Source organism: Protopterus annectens, chromosome 2.part0 (genome assembly GCF_019279795.1).
Source record: "Protopterus annectens isolate FY-2018-M chromosome 2.part0, PAN1.0, whole genome shotgun sequence".
In the NCBI taxonomy this organism is placed as follows: Eukaryota; Metazoa; Chordata; order Ceratodontiformes; family Protopteridae; genus Protopterus; species Protopterus annectens.
The window spans coordinates 45,022,835-45,039,430 of NC_056728.1; the positions used below are offsets into that span (position 1 = coordinate 45,022,835).

Sequence of the window (16,596 nt, forward strand, 5' to 3'; positions counted from 1 at the left end):
ATGACTGCAACAGCTGATTCTGCCATACTGTAATAAAACTGTACAAGTGTAACAGCTGATTCTGCTGTACTGCAGTACCACCGTATGAGTTTGACAGCTGATTCTGCTATACTGCATTGCCACTCTATGAGTGTAACAGATGATTCTGCTGTACTGCAGTACCACTTTATGAGGGTAACAGCTGATTTGGCTGTACTGCAGTAACACTGGATGAGTGTAACAGCTGATTCTGCTGTACTGCAGTAAAACTGTATGAGTTTTACAGCTGATTCTGCTGTACTGCAGTAACACCATATGAGTTTAACAGCTGATTCTGCTGCCCTGCAGTACCACTGTATGAGTGTAACAGCTGATTTGACTGCAGTGCAGTACCACTGTATGACTTTAACAACTGATTCTGCTGTATTCAGTACCACTGTATGAGTGTAACAGCTGATTCTGCCATACTGCAGTGTAACTGTATGAGTGTAACAGCTGATTCTGCTGTACTGCAGTAAAACTATATGAGTTTTACAGCTAATTCTGCTGTACTGCAGTACCACCGTATAAGTTTAATAGCTGATTCTGCTGTATTGCAGTACCACTATATGAGTGTAACAGCTGATTCTGCTGTTCTGCAGTCCCACTTTATGAGTGTAACAGCTGATTCTGCTCTACTCCAGCACCACTGGATGAGTGTAACAGCTGATTTTGTTGTTCAGCAGTACCACTGTATGAGTGTAACAGCTGATTCAGCTGTACTGTAGTACGACTGTATGAGTGTAACAGCTGATTCTGCTATACTGCAGTGTCACTGTATGAGTGTAACAGCTGATTCTGCTGTACTGCAGTAAAACTATATGAGTTTTACAGCTGATTCTGATGGACTGCAGCACCACTATATGAGTGTAACAGCTGTATCTGCTGTACTGCAGTACCACTTTATGAGTGTAACAGCTGATTCTGCTCTACTCCAGTACCACTGGATGAGAGTAGCAGCTGATTCTGTTGTACTGCAGTAAAACTGTATGAGTGTAACAGCTGATTTTGCTGTACTGCATTACCACCTTATGAGAGTAATAGCTCATTCTGCTGTACTGCAGTACCACTGTGTGAGTGTAACAGCTGATTCAGCTGTCCTGCAGTGCCACTGTATGAGAGTAACAGCTAATTCTGCTGTACTGCATTACCACTGTATGAGTGTAATTGCTGATTTTGCTATACTGCACTACCACTGTATGAGTGTAACAGCTGATTCTGCTGTACTGCAGTACCTCTGTATGAGTGTAATAGGTGCTTGTGCTGTACTGCAGTACCACTGTATGACTGTAACAGCTGATTTTGCTGTACTGCAGTAAAACTGTATGAGTGTAATACCTGATTGTGCTGTACTGCAGTACCACTGTATGAGTGTAACAGCTGATTCAACTGCACTGCAATACCACTGTATGAATGTAGTAGCTGATTCTGCTGTACTGCAATTCCACTGCATGAATGTAATAGCTGATTCTGCTGTATTGCAGTACCACTGTATGAGTGTAACAGCTAATTTAGCTGCAGTGCCGTACCACTGCATGACTGCAACTGCTGATTCTGCTGTATTCAGTACCACTGTATGAGTGTAACAGCTGATTCTGCCGTACTGCAGTGTTACCGTATGAGTGTAATAGCTGATTCTCTGTACTGCAATAAAACTGTATGAGTTTTACAGCTGATTCTCTGTACTGCAATAAAACTGTATGACCTTTACAGCTGATTCTGCTGTACTGCAGTACCAGCATATGAGTTTAACAGCTGATTCTGCTGTACTCCATACCACTATATGAGTGTAACAGCTGATTCTGTTGTTCTGCGGTACCACTTTATGAGTGTAACAGCTGATTCTGTTCTACTCCAGCACCACTGGATGAGTGTAACAGCTGATTCTGCTGCACTGCAGTAAAACTGTATGAGTGTAACAGCTGCTTCTGCTGTACTGCAGTACCACTGCATGAGTGTAACAGCTGATTCAGCTGTACTGCAGTACCACTGTATGAGTGTAACAACTGATTCTGCTGTACTGCAGTACGACTGTATGAGTGTAATAGCTGAATGTGCTGTACTAGTACCACTGAATGAGTATAACAGCTGATTCTGCTGTACCACAGTACCACTGTATGAGTGTAATAGCTGACAGTGCTGTACTGCAGTACCACTGTATGAGTGTATCAGCTGATTTGGCTGCAATGGAGTACCACTGTATGAGTGTAACAGCTGATTCAGCAGCACTGCAGTACCAATGTATGACTGTAACAGCTGATTCTGCTGTACTGCAGTACCACTGCATGAGTGTAACAGCTGATTCAGCTGTACTACAGTACCACTGAATGAGTGTAACAGCTGATTCTGCTGTACTACACTACCACTGTATGAGTGTAACAGCTGATTCAGCTGTATTGCACTACTACTGTATGAGTGTAACAGCTGATTCTGCTGTACGGCAGTAAAACATTATGAGTGTAACAGCAGAATTTGCTGTACTGCAGTATCACCGTGTGAATGTAACAGCTGATTCGGCTGTACTGCAGTACCACTGTATGAGTGTAACAGCTGATTCTGCTGTGCTACAGTACCACTGTATGAGTGTAACTGCTGATTCGGCTGTATTACAGTACCACTGTATGACTGTAACAGCTGACTCAGCTGTACTGCAGTATCACTGTATGAGTGTAACAGCTGATTCTGCTGTACTACAGTACCACTGTATGAGTGTAACAGCTGATTACTGCTGTACTGAAGTAGCACTGTATGATTGTAACAGCTGATTTGGCTGCACTGCAGTAAAAATATATGAGTGTAACAGCTGATTCTGCTGTACTGCGATACCACTGTATGAGTGTAACAGCTGATTCTGCTGCACTGCAGTACCACTATATGAGAGTAACAGCTTATTGTGCTGTACTGCAGTAAAAACTGTATGAGTGTAACAACTAATTTTATTGAACTGCAGTACCACCATATGAGTTCAACAGCTGATTCTGCTCTACTGCAGTACCACTATGTGAGTGTAACAGCTAATTCTGCTGTACTGCAGTACCACTTTATAAGTGTAACAGATGATTCTGTTGTTCTGCAGTACCACTTTGAGTGTAACAGCTGATTCTGTTCTTCTCCAGCACCACTGGATGAGTGTAACAGCTGATTCTGCTGCACTGCAGTAAAACTGTATGAGTGTAACAGTTACTTCTGCTGTACTGCAGTACCACTGCATGAGTGTAACAGCTGATTCTGTGTACAGCAGTACCACTGTATGAGTGTGACAGCTGATTCTGCTGTACTGCAGTACCACTGTATGAGTGTTACAGCTGATTCAGCTGTACTGCAGTATCACTGTATGAGTGTAACAACTGATTCTGCTGTACTGCAGTACGACTGTATGAGTGTAATAGCTGAATGTGCTGTACTGTAGTACCACTGAATGAGTATAACAGCTGATTCTGCTGTACCGCAGTACCACTGTATGAGTGCAATAGCTGACAGTGCTGTACTGCAGTACCACTGTATGAGTGTAACATCTGAATCTGCTGTACTGCCGTACCACTGTATGAGTGTAACAGCTGATTCTGCTGTACTGCCCTACCACAGTATGAGTGCAACAGCTGATTGTGTTGTGCTGCAGTACCACTTTATGAGTGTAATAGGTTCATAGGTTCATAGGTTCATAGGTTTATACTAGGCTATCTGCCCTAAGGCATTTATAAGCCTAGCCCAAATTATTGTGGCTTACGCCACCCCTTATATGAAAAAATACTGTGCCCATTAGTTTGTTGTGCCTCTGTCCAGCAGTGACCCAGAGATGACTCCCGGGGTAAACCTACGATCTCCCATCCACAGGTCTAGATTTCTCTTGAACAGAGTCAGCGAGGTGCTCTGCCTCACATGGACCGGGATTTTATTCCACAGCATAGGGAGTCTCTGAGTGATAAATCTATCCCTCCAGCACGTCCTATTTATATCCGTGCTAAGGTTTAAGTCGCTTGCTCTAGTGGTTTTGGTGGATTTGGATTTTTTGAGGTGGAGCATGTCCATTAATTCCGGGTTGGACATGGCCTTGTATGTCAGGCACATGTCACCTCTGAGCAGACGGTATGCGACTGAATAGAGCTGGAGTTTCTTCAATCTGGCAGCATATGACAGATTTTGGAGTCCCTTTATCCTTTTGGTGAGGAACTTTTGGGGTCTCTCCAATTGCTGCAGATGTCGGGTGAGATACATCCCGAATGGGGCATTGTACTCGATCAATTGTACTGTACTGCAGTACCACTGTATGAGTGTAACAACTGATTCTGCTGTACTACAATACCACTGTTTGAGTGTAACAGCGGATTCTCTTGTTTTGCTGTGATTCAGCTCTTGCGGTGTAACTTTTGAGGTTTTCGTTGTTCTGCTGTGTATCATTTAGAGCATAAGTTCTGATGATTTCATTGTACTGAGCTATATGTTTCAGGATACATCAGCTGACATTCCTATTCTGCTGGGGGTGCAATCGGCTTACAACAGCTGAGGATCCTGTTGTATAGCAGTACAGCTCTTTACTTTTATCAAATGAGATTTAAATTGTACTTCATTATAGCTCTCAAGCTACAACAGTTAAACTTCATATTGTACTGTAGTACAGCTGTCAAAGTTTAACAGCTGAGCTTTCTTTTGTACTGCAATGCAACTATCATAGTTTAACAACTGTGACTTCTGTTGTACTGCAGTATAGATGTCGTGTAACAGCTATAACTACTGTCACATTGCAGTTATGCTTCCAAGTTTGCAGCAGCTGAAAAGCAAGCTCCAGTGGTGTAAGGGGATAAACCCTTGTCTACAGCTCAGGAACGCTGAGTTAGATTAGCATCTTGGCTGTATGTCAGATGTGTCATGATATTGAGAGAGGGGTGGAACCAATCACAGGTTGTACCAGACCTTCAGAGGAAGGAGGAGGGTCCATAACCTGGGAATCTGTGGGTGGGGGGGGGGCAAAGCAAGACACTGACTGGTGCTAGCCTTTATCAAGCAAGTAGATAGGAGGCTCCCTATTGAAATGTCAGCACTAGCAATGCTGAGTGCTAACATACTTAACAAAAATGATGAAAAATGCAGGAGAAAATAGAAAATCTCAAGCATCGTTCTTTTCCTTTAAATTTCTTTTCTGCAGTAGGCTAGGCCTAAGTTGCATTTACTGAATTTGAAAGCAGTTTAAAAAGAAAAAAAATGAAAACAATGGTGTCAGAAACAGCGTAAACAAAAATGCAAATCTGAGAAGTTTTGTACCTGCAGTTGAAATCTATGTGAGAAGTACAGTTATAGTTCTAAACAGATCTGTCCCATAACTGAGAGATATTCAGTACCCATGTCTCACACTAAAGTCATTGATCATGGTTCATCCATGAGAAGGAATGTTGATTGGATCAGAACAAATTCACAGAGATTGAGAGGTTTGTGATCCTAAAAAGAATATTCCTTGAGCAGTACAGAGGTTACTGCTTACCTTTTACCAAAACTGTACAATATACTTGTGAAATACTAAGTTGAAGAACCTGTACTTGCACCTGGGGTGACTGAAGACCACAAAGAATAGTTACCTGTGCGTGTTTTTATAAAAGATAGCCATGTTTCAGAATTTGCAGACTCACCTGTTGCCATATCACCCATGTGTGAAATGTGTCACCCAAACTTATTTACAAGACTATGGCACACAATGACAAAGAATTTTGACTAGGAAAGAGCAAGAAAGTGCTTCAATTACACCAACGGCCTGGTAAAGTCTATTGTGACTTTCTTAGTTAAAATATGATAAAGAAGCCCTAAAATGTCAGTCTGATAAAACTCTGAACCATGAAAAAGTGTATAAAGTGTGCAGTTTTAAAAAATGACTGCTACCTACTAAATATTTTGCATGTAGCAAAAATGGCTATTTTATATAGAGCACTCTTAGCAAAATAAAGGAGGGGGTGAATTATCTTGGATAGAAAATGACTAATCCTATCTGACATACATTGTTAAATGTAAATCTCCAATGAGGGGGTGTATTTAGCTTCTGGTTAAAGCCAGTTTTAAGCTTGTCCTCATCAATGCTATTTGATCTTGCAGCAAAGGACATCTAGAAAATTCTTAGCTACTAAACTATCGACACTGATATTGCCACTGCTGTTATTCACACACACACACACACACACACACACACACACACACACATATATATATATATATATATATATATATATATATATATATATATATATATAGGGTCTATATTAAGTTGTTGTACATTTACATGTCCGAACATCATATGGTGTCGAACGTGTAAATGTTTGAACATTTCAACAGAGATCTCCGTACAGTGTGGAAATGGAAGTTTTCCGTTGTCTGCACTGTAGTGTGATCTCGGAGTTGGTATATTTAAAGACCAGAGGGTGGGGGAGTGGAGGGGGGCTTGCCCCCCTGCTTAACCTTTCAGGTAGTTTTTTTTTCTTTTTTGATTTTTGAACTTTTAAGAGTTCGAACATATGGTGTCGACCATATGATGTTCGAACTTTCAAATGTTTAATAATCTAATATAGACCCATATATATATATATATATATATATATATATATATATATATATATATATATATATATTTATTTATTTATATCACAAAATTAATTAACAACTGAATGCATTTAAAATACAAGGCACAGGGCATAAATCAGCATATTTATTTGCAGAGATGTCAGCAGCAAAATATCTGATCGGACTCAAAGGTCTTAATTAATGGAAGATGGTCTGACTACTGGAGAGAGGTGGGCAATGTGTAGCCCAGAGTTAGGAAAAGCTGCAACTGTTATGTACCAAACTCAGGTTGAAGTATTTAATTGCCCAAATAAATTCTATTGCAAAAAGACAATGTTTAATTACGGAGTAGGAGAATGATACAAAGAAAAATACTTTCAGATGATAAACTTTGTTTCACTTCAATTGTTGGCATGAGAGATGATCTTAGCATTGTCATATTAACTGTGGTTTTATATTTTAGTTACAAATATTTTACATTTTCCTGGCTTGTTTGTACTTCTCACTTATGTCAGTGAAACTGTTGGAATAAAGGAAAACTAAACATTTTCTTGAGTAATTTGATCTATATGGACTTTGCAAGTCTGAAGAGAAAACGTGTGAGGGGGGATGTATTCATTCATGGAAAGAGTAAGCAAAACTGTATAATATTGAATTGTTGGCATTGGAAAACCGAAAAGACAAACAATGAATTGTTGGCATTACCACTTGTGTGAAATTTCTGTACAAGGTCGGTATGAATAACTCATGAGAGAAAGCAACTCTATATTAGCTAAATATGTAACTGCATGACTCATGTATATTGATGTTTTTGTTATTTAGATAGATAAACTGATCCAAAGGACCATTTAAATCACAATCTAGGTCGCCGTCATAATATATGACAGAAATGTACATACACTGAATAGTGTAAGAAAACACAATTAAACATTAGCTTCACTAACAGGTAACAAGTAAATATAGATACATATTCCTACTTCTGCGTTCCATGCTGCTATTCTACAGCTATAGTCATCCTTATTGTGGAACTCAGATGTACACACTGTCACATGGACGCCTTTGTAGAGGTAAAATACAATTCTTAACACTGCAGTCTGTACCACTGTCACCCCAGTTTTCTAGGTATAACAGCAGGACTGAGGATTTCTGAAGTAGCAGCAGATTGGTGGTGTATTAATAATATCCGACTTGCAAACTCCATGTTTAAAATGTAACCACCGACAAACATCTGACCCACCTTCATTCAGAAGTACATTTATTTGTGAATAGCATTCTGTCTGTCTTTAAAAGAAACACATAAACATTAATGCCAAGTATATCTATGAATATATTTTTTAAATTCATGCCCTGCAGGATCATAACTACTGAGTTAAAGTTTCAGTTCAAAAGTACCTAGGGTAAATGATTTTACTCTTGACACTGATAGACGAGGATTTATTCTCATCATAAATTACACTTTGCTGTTAAATGGCACTGAAACAGTAGTGTCTTTGCTGGCTGTGCTTAGTGTAGTCAATATCACCTTAAGTAGGATTACCATGTTGTTGTGTTCCCATAAAGCTGTGCTCCCATGGAAGTCAATGTCACCTTAAGTAGGATTACCATTTTATTGTGTTCCCATAAAGCTGTGCTCCCATGATAGTCAATATCACCTTAAGTAGGATTACCATTTTGTTGCGTTCCCATAAAGCTGTGCTCCCATGGTAGTCAATATCACCTTAAGTAGGATTAACATTTTGTTGTGTTCCCATAAAGCTGTGCTCCCATGGTAGTCAATATCACCTTAAGTAGGATTACCACTTTGTTGTGTTCCCATAAAGCTGTGCTCCAATGGTAGAGGTCCTTTGATGACCATGTTACATATTTGAAAAACAAATCAAACATTTTAATTTTTTCTAGCCTTCTTAACCAGGGTTAGTATCAAAACAAGGAATTCTCAGAAGAGACAAGATTATAAACAAAATAAATAAGCTTTCCCTAAACTCTCCTAAATAATATAAAGTTATGTTATCTCTCATGTATGATTTTCCTTACTGAAGGAACTTAACCATGAAAAAGAGGAAAGATTTTGTAATATGATAACTATAAAACAGACACATCCTGTCACTAGTCTCATAGTTTTTAAATTGTATTCATGCCTCCAGGCCTGCAGTCTCTATATCTTGACTAAAAGCACATAAGCCAAGGTTTAGTTTCACACTTCTCATGATGACTGTTTGTCTTGATGATCTGTGAAATGTAGAAAAGCAGCTACAACAGTTTTACTGAAAACTGCATACAAAGGTTCAAAACACACATCACTTAGTGTGGTTTCAGTAAGCAGTCTTCTGAAACAGAAATTGAGATAGTCATACTTTAATTCATAGTTTACCTTGATGTTATTCTACCTGTCTCAGTATGAAACGTGTATCCCAATACAAACATGTCATCCAAGCAAACAATTTGTCACACCTACAGCTTCATGCGGGACAATTATTAAAACTCATTCCTGTGGTCTTTCCTTTAACTCCATGCTTTACTTGCAAGCAGAAGGATTCTGTTCCCAGAATGCATCCCGAGAAACCGGCATTGGAGAGCCAGAGTCATCTGACTAACATTAGTTAGAGGTGAGCCAATGTGGTGTCTCTCACGGAAGTGAACACCTTCATACTAGTAGGTCTTAAGTTTTAGCACCTTAGATACTGGTTCCTTTGCACTTGAGTACATGAGGTAGGAGCCTGTTGGAGTATTAAATACTTCCCAGTCAGTGCAGCCAAATGTTGGTAGCTGGTGGGCAGCTACAAAGCCTTCATAGCCCTGCCACCTAGGGGAAAACAAGGGTGTTTCATCAACAGAAATGTCATATCCAGCCTTATGCAACAATATTGTATATACTGTACAGGATTTATATAAGGACTGATCTCAAAATATGCAGTCGGCCTTAATGTGAAAGCACAGAATTGACATCACAGTTTAGTCCCTTCAAAACGGGTACAGCTACACTTTCTGTTACATTGTTATTCATTGACAATTCGTTATGTGAATAATCTTTTGCAGGTAGTTTACCATAAAGAGCTAATGCTATGAACTGCTTACAAGTTTTATTTTAAAGTCCCATCTTTGAGTCTCTCATTCTTTATTTACAGACAGTGTGACTCTGAACAAATCATTTAAACCCCACAGTAGTCCCATGTCACCTTTGAAAGGGGCCATTTTATGCCCAGGGGATTTACTTGACTAAGAAACAAAAAATGTAAATATATTTCATTTGCACTACGTTGTGATGGTCTTAGTGTTACCTATGATGGCTTTCTTCAGCCAGGTTGCGTGCTGTTTGTTAATACAGATATGCAGTGATGCTATATCATTTTCAATATTAGCATAATGTTTTAAATAATGAGCTGCAGATGTTAGCAACCTTCTGAGACTTTATACTTTTTCATAGCTCTTTGTGTAAATGAGTTTGCTTTATTATATTTATGACTTATTCTGTATACACATGCACACACCACACACACCACACACACACACACACACACACACACACACACACACACACACACACACACACACACACACACACACACACACACACACACACACACACACACACACACACACACACACACACACACACACACACACACAGAGTAATGTTGCTTTACTGGATTGGCCACATCAAAGCAAACTCATATGCAAATCAATAAACATTAAAGAAAAGAAGAAACTAAATGAAAAAAAATATTCAAAATAATGCACTGCTTAGTGTAAATATTATACCATTAATATTAATGAGAAAGTGAGTCTTGAAGCATAAACCTGAAATGCAAACTATTAACTAGCCTAGTCTATTAAGAAATGCATCCATCTTTGGGGATGTGTAGACCTATATGCCACAGGCATTATGACAGTTTAGAACTTACAGCTTTCAGAATGCTTGTTCATTCCCATGATCCTTTCAAGCTTTTGTCCCTATAGATTTCTTGTATTTTGTGTATGGAAATACATGCTAAACTGTAAAGAGACAGACAGCAAAATCTAGATTAAGGAGGAAATAAGAATGGATGGCCAGAAAGACAGACAGTAATTAATTTGCACAGGGATGGTGTACCTAACATATGTGGGTTGTTCTCCTTGGGATGTCAACTTTTCTCCAATTCTTGAGAGAGGAGTGATACTAAAGATGGACACAGTTTTTTACAGATCTTTTTGTATCTGTTAAGAAGTACTCCATCTTTGGTAACATGTATAGGAGAGTACACCACTGTATTGCCTGAGATGTCCTTGTCATGATACTTATACCATCCCTTAATTCTGCAAACCTGAAATATGAACTGCTGAAAGATGTAGTCTGAGATGTAATGACTTTTCCTGGATTTAAAGTATTTCTTTCTGTAGTTAAATCCCTGGCTTTTCCTCGATGAGTTCCCTAAACTCAATCAATGGTTCCAGACTGAAGTCAGTTTTGGCACTCACTACAGCCACATTGGCAATGGCACAGGTTTCTTATCTTCTATGATTTGCAAATTTGAAAAATTACTGCTTAACTACAGGTCACTCCTGCTAGCAATTGATTTTGCTAGGAATGTCTGCAATGATAACAAGTCCAAAAAGACTTGAAAGTGTACAAATTCTATAACAGGAATAAAAAGGATTGTATATTATTTCAGGACATGATCTGACTAACCTACCAGTTTGGATTTGATTTGATGGGTGTCATCATAAAAGACAATGAAGACCAGATTAAAAAGTTACAGGGTAATATCCATGACTTGAAGAAACCTGTTGTCACATACCTATTATTTGTCCCAAACAAAATAATGTATTCAAGGACATTTCTTAAATCTGAACAAGTTAAAGGGATAAACTCATAGAAAAGAGAAAAAAATAGAGAGACCATAAAGAATATGAAAAGAAGTCTGTGTAACCACTACAGGGAAACATGAACATCATGACTTTTTCAACAGTTCTTCTGACAGCTACAGAACTCTTTGATCTAACATTGACACCACAGCCCAGACTACCAATGCTCAAGATCCAGAGGTGTCTCCCTTCTCAGCGCTGAAGCACTCCAACAGGATAGAGGAACAAAACCATCCATCCTCTGCTAGTTCCATTTTTTATCTCAAAACACCATGAGATGCCTAACAACATCAACCAGGAGTAGTGGTGGGGGGGGTGGGAGGATGAAACTGCAGGAGGTATTAATTTCCACACTGATGGATTTTACATCAGAAGTGGATGCCCTGCCTTATCCATTAGGTACGTTAAAGACGTTTGATAAAAACAACTTAAGATTTATAATTATACCCTTTTAACCATCACAGACCACTACTATGGTCTCTTCAAAAAGGGGTTTCCTTTTATCCCCTCTCAGAACTAGTAGAACTAGTAGCGACACTGACTGATCTCAAATTATACACTGTAAAGTCAACCTGGCTTTGTACTTCAAAAACAATGAAGGCAAATGTCACAATGAAATTCACTTTTAGAAAAAAAGTATAGTTAATCCTCCAAACCCCTTGATCCAATTATTTGAAAAATGTGAGACTAATATTAGAATGTTATATGACTGTAATTGTGGACATATTATTCTTAAAGAGCAGACACTGTTGAAAAAATTGTCGTCTGCAAGTCCATAAGAATCATGAAATATGACAAAGGGGGCAGGGTGGTGATAATGCAGACCATGTTCTATGTGGAGAAAATGTTACATAAGTTGAATGACTGTAATCCCTATTTTGTTGAGTTCCACCACAAAATCAATGTAGCTTAAAGAAAGACTGACTTCTGGATCAAAGATCTGTTATTGACTGTCATTACTGACATTGGCTTTTACAATTTCTTACTTAATATTCATCCAAGGACACAGCTTAAATACCCCCATTAAGATCTATTGTTGTGGTGGGGGAGGGTTCCAAAATGGAATCACTTCTTAAGTTTATTGACACCAAACTAAAAAACTAAACTAAAAGATTTCATTGCATACTGACAGATTCCTGGCAGTTTTTATATAAAGTTAAAAAAATGGACTTCTCTGTGGATACAGTCATAGTGAGTACTAACATCAAAGACCTTCTTTCAGTCATACCACATGATGTAGACTTAACGTGGATTAGGGATAGAGAAAAAACAATACAGACTATATTATATTATTACCTTTCGAGGGAAATTTTACCATCACATTAGTGGAATAGCTATGCATGGGGGGGGGTCAATATGTACCCCCCATGTACACTAATTTGATCTTGTGGTACTGGGAAACTGATTTTTTTATTTTCTAGCTCTTACTGTAGCTACTGCAAGGCTTACTTCAGGTATCTAGGTGACATCAGTGATTTATGGCAAGGTACTATAGAGGTGTTACACCAGTTTGTACTTCCTAAATTTCACTTACAAGTTTGCATATGATGGTATCGCTTACTTAGATATGTGGTGATATAAGAATTTTTATCTATGCTGCTACTCCTTGAATATTTACCACAAAGGGACTTTTTCAAATTATTTGCACTACAGCAGTTGCCACCCTCTCAAACAAAAAAAATTAACTGGTGAAAGGCCAGATGGATTGTCGCCAAATTAATATCTGCCAATGACAAGTTTGCTCAGAGCTAATTGACTTAGGTGGTATGTTTAGGTAGTGACAGAGTTAGGGGTATGAACCCCTTACAATCTACCAGTTTTAAGAGATTTATGATACTAACTTACAGCAACAATGTGAATGATATAAAAAAATACTCCATGCTAATTGGCAAATGATTTACCATTTTGACAACACTAGAGAGACATTAGGTATTATCCCTGGATATATTTCAAAGACAGAGATTATTATCAAAAATGCACTAGAATTCAAGGCAAAGAATAGCTTAAAAACTGGCATGGATCTGGGTAGAACCAGGAAATGCAGTCACTGCAAGTTATATAGTTTTATTAATGTCAGTGGGTGCAGTGACACTTTGGAGCATCACAGCATAATATTTTGTTGTGTCAGGGTGAAGTGATACTAAAGCAGTTGTTAAGTGCTCATCCCATGATGCCATCCGTATGGGCAAAACCAAGTACAGCATAAGGGGGAAAATTATATGAGCATGTTTACAACACCAGAAAGGGTTAACATGCTAAGTAAACATGCTGGCTGTTGCAAGAAGTTTTCAAGATCCTGTACATAGTGCTGGAAAAATGAATATGACTTTGGGCAGGGGGAGCTGGGGACACTTTTTTTTCAGAATATCATGAACTTTATTGGAAGCTCAGTCTTAAAACCAACCACCCCCAGGTTTGAGTGAAACCATCAGTATCACTAGTATGCTTAAAATGAAGACAGTGAGAATATAAAGGATTGCTTTTATATTATAATCCACATTTCTGTTTTTAAATATTTTTATATAAAACAGTCTGTTTTATGTATAATTTTGTGTCACAGATATCTTATGACTGCCTTTATCACATGACCTTTATCACATAATTACTGTATATTTAAAATGGACTGTCTTTTAGAGGTTTGTTATTTCTGAAGTCTTGTTTTTAAGATAACAATGCTAAAACAAAGTAAAGGGAATTATTTGGTGAAGACATAGTGTAATTTTTGTTTTGTGGATTTTTATTTTCTTTTGGTTACACTATGGAGCCACCCATGACTTTTCTTGGTTTCTTACAGACATAAAAAAACTCAAAACATTGAATAATTATAAAAATTTTAGACAACATATGCAACTAGAACTTACATGCACCTTCTTGCAAAATAGTGGCAAATATTTGCAGCATAACTATAGGGACTCTCGTACTATAAACATTTTTCATATATATATATATATATATATATATATATATATATATATATATATATATATATATTGTAAATAGAAACACTTAGTTCCATGGAACTGCACTGCTATGATGCTTTTTACTAACAATGTGTGATGCTATTATGCTAATATATTAAAATGCACCTCAATCACTATACCCACAAACTTTTCCACAACTTCCATTATTTCTCTTTGTTTACATCTTATATTTCCTCCTTCATAAACATTGCATCTATTCTTCCTTCTCTTATTTTACCCCTTTTCCCAAAAATGGTGAAACAACTTTTTGATTAAACAAAATGTATCTAAACAACATACTTTAATAATTTCTCTATGCTTCCATATAATGCTCTTTCTCTTATTCTATCACCACACTGCTCTAATTTTTTTTATGTATTTTTATAATTTCATTATATATTCTTCTGTTTCTTTGCTTCACTCTTTTTTAGCAAACTGTTTTCTCTTTGTTATGTTAGCATATGCATAAACTATAGTTATCCTAACATTTCTTTCCCTTTTCCTTGCATGATATGCCATAGCCTTCTGTGTACTACTTCTATCATATCCAGTGTGTTTATCTCCTAATTTTAAAACCTTTTCTGAACACATCACTTCCCACTGACCATATAATCTTTTTACCCCATACTGCCTCAGTTATTTTCCTTTTTATTCCTTCACACAGTCTTGTATCTGAAAACATGTGACATCTATACTTATGTTTTACACCCTTCAGTGGTAACCTCACCACTGCTATAATTTCAAACACTATTTACTTTGTGCTAATATTCCTAAATCACCCCTTTCCTTTTTTGTGTCTTCTTATTTCCATTTTTAATTTTTTTATATTTTTCCTTCTTTATTTCCTTCCGCCGTCAGTTTATTTTCTTACTTTTTCTGTCTCAAATTCTTCCTCTTCCCCTCCTTCACTTCCTAGTGCTGCAGATCTGTTTTTTATCTTACACTGTAATACTTTAACTTTGTAAAGCACTTCTTACATTATTCCCTTCATCTTTCTCCATATTAGTTACATGTTCTTCTTCTTCAATTATTTCACTATAATGCTTTCTCCACCAATATCTTCAGTTACAATATCATATCATTGCATCATTACATTGTCTTCTGAAATATTCTCTTCTAACCTTTCCTTTCTTAGTACAGGACAGTCAAAACAAAAATGATTGCATTTTCTAAACTTAAGTCTATGATTTTTTTGCTTTATGTCTCCTTTCCCTATACTGACCACATTTTCTTTTTATTACAGTCTTGTGCCAAGTTCCTTTCATCCCTATTAATATATATAGATATATATGCATATAACATATGCAATATGCTGTGTTTTTCCTTAATGCACATTGTCACCCATATCCCCGCCATCCAAAAAATTCTTTTATCATACTTTTTTTTTTACCTCAACCACATTACAAACAGACAGAAAAAATCTCTGTGTCCTAACTGCATTCCTGAATTCTGAAAAGTATACTCACGCCATGGTGTCAAAGTGATTGTTTTGTCTACTTTATTCATATGTATGTATGTAAAGCAAAAGTTTAAAAATCAACCTCACAAAAGTGTTCTGTTCCTAAGTGTATTGATGCTCTTATGTCCTGCACTTTAACCCCCAAACATAAAATAATACTGCCCATAACCTCATGCCTGTTAATACTGTCACTGTTCTTTGTTTTTATTCTTACCACTTTTCTTCTGTGGCTTTATTGTCCTTGCATTAGTACTTGTCTTCCTTCATCACAGCATCATTTTACCTTTGTTTACCTTTTTTGCATATGAAAGAGTTTTCTCACCTGTCTCAACAGCATCCTTTTGCAAAGGTACGCTTTTAAAAACAGCTATTCCACTGGCCAAGTATACCGCCAAGTTGAAGTGAGTACCTTCTGCCAATTTAGCTCCCTTTTCCCAATTCAACCGGCAGCATCTCCTCTTTACTTGGATTACTAGCACAGGATAGCCCGTGGTACTCAAACGTACTTTATCGTAAGATTTCAGCTGACCTTGCTCCATCATCTACATCACCACAGGAGTTTCCAGACCTCATTCCTCTAACTCTGTAATGTCATTCTCCTATCTTAATGAATCTGTTTCTGGTAATTCAGTATTCTTTTATCACTTCACTTTCAGCGTGCTGTCTCCTTTCCAGCTCCATCTTGGAAAAACTTTGATCTTGACAGCAGCCCTCTCACTCCACTTAGTGCCCAAAAAGAATAGTTAAAGTTCCACGGTACCCTGGTCAAATTTCTCC

General features: G+C 37.6%; 1 protein-coding gene across 1 annotated transcript in view; it reads right to left on the bottom strand.

The window, feature by feature from the left end:
- Positions 1 to 7,618: 7,618 nt before the first annotated feature.
- The window catches only part of TSPEAR (thrombospondin type laminin G domain and EAR repeats), a 219,749-nt gene continuing 210,771 nt past the window's right edge, over positions 7,619 to 16,596 (bottom strand). Inside the window, exon 12 of the mRNA XM_044060283.1 lies at positions 7,619 to 9,361. Coding sequence (XP_043916218.1) covers positions 9,208 to 9,361 — 154 coding nt within the window. The 3' untranslated portion in view covers positions 7,619 to 9,207. The remainder of the gene's footprint in view (positions 9,362 to 16,596) is intronic.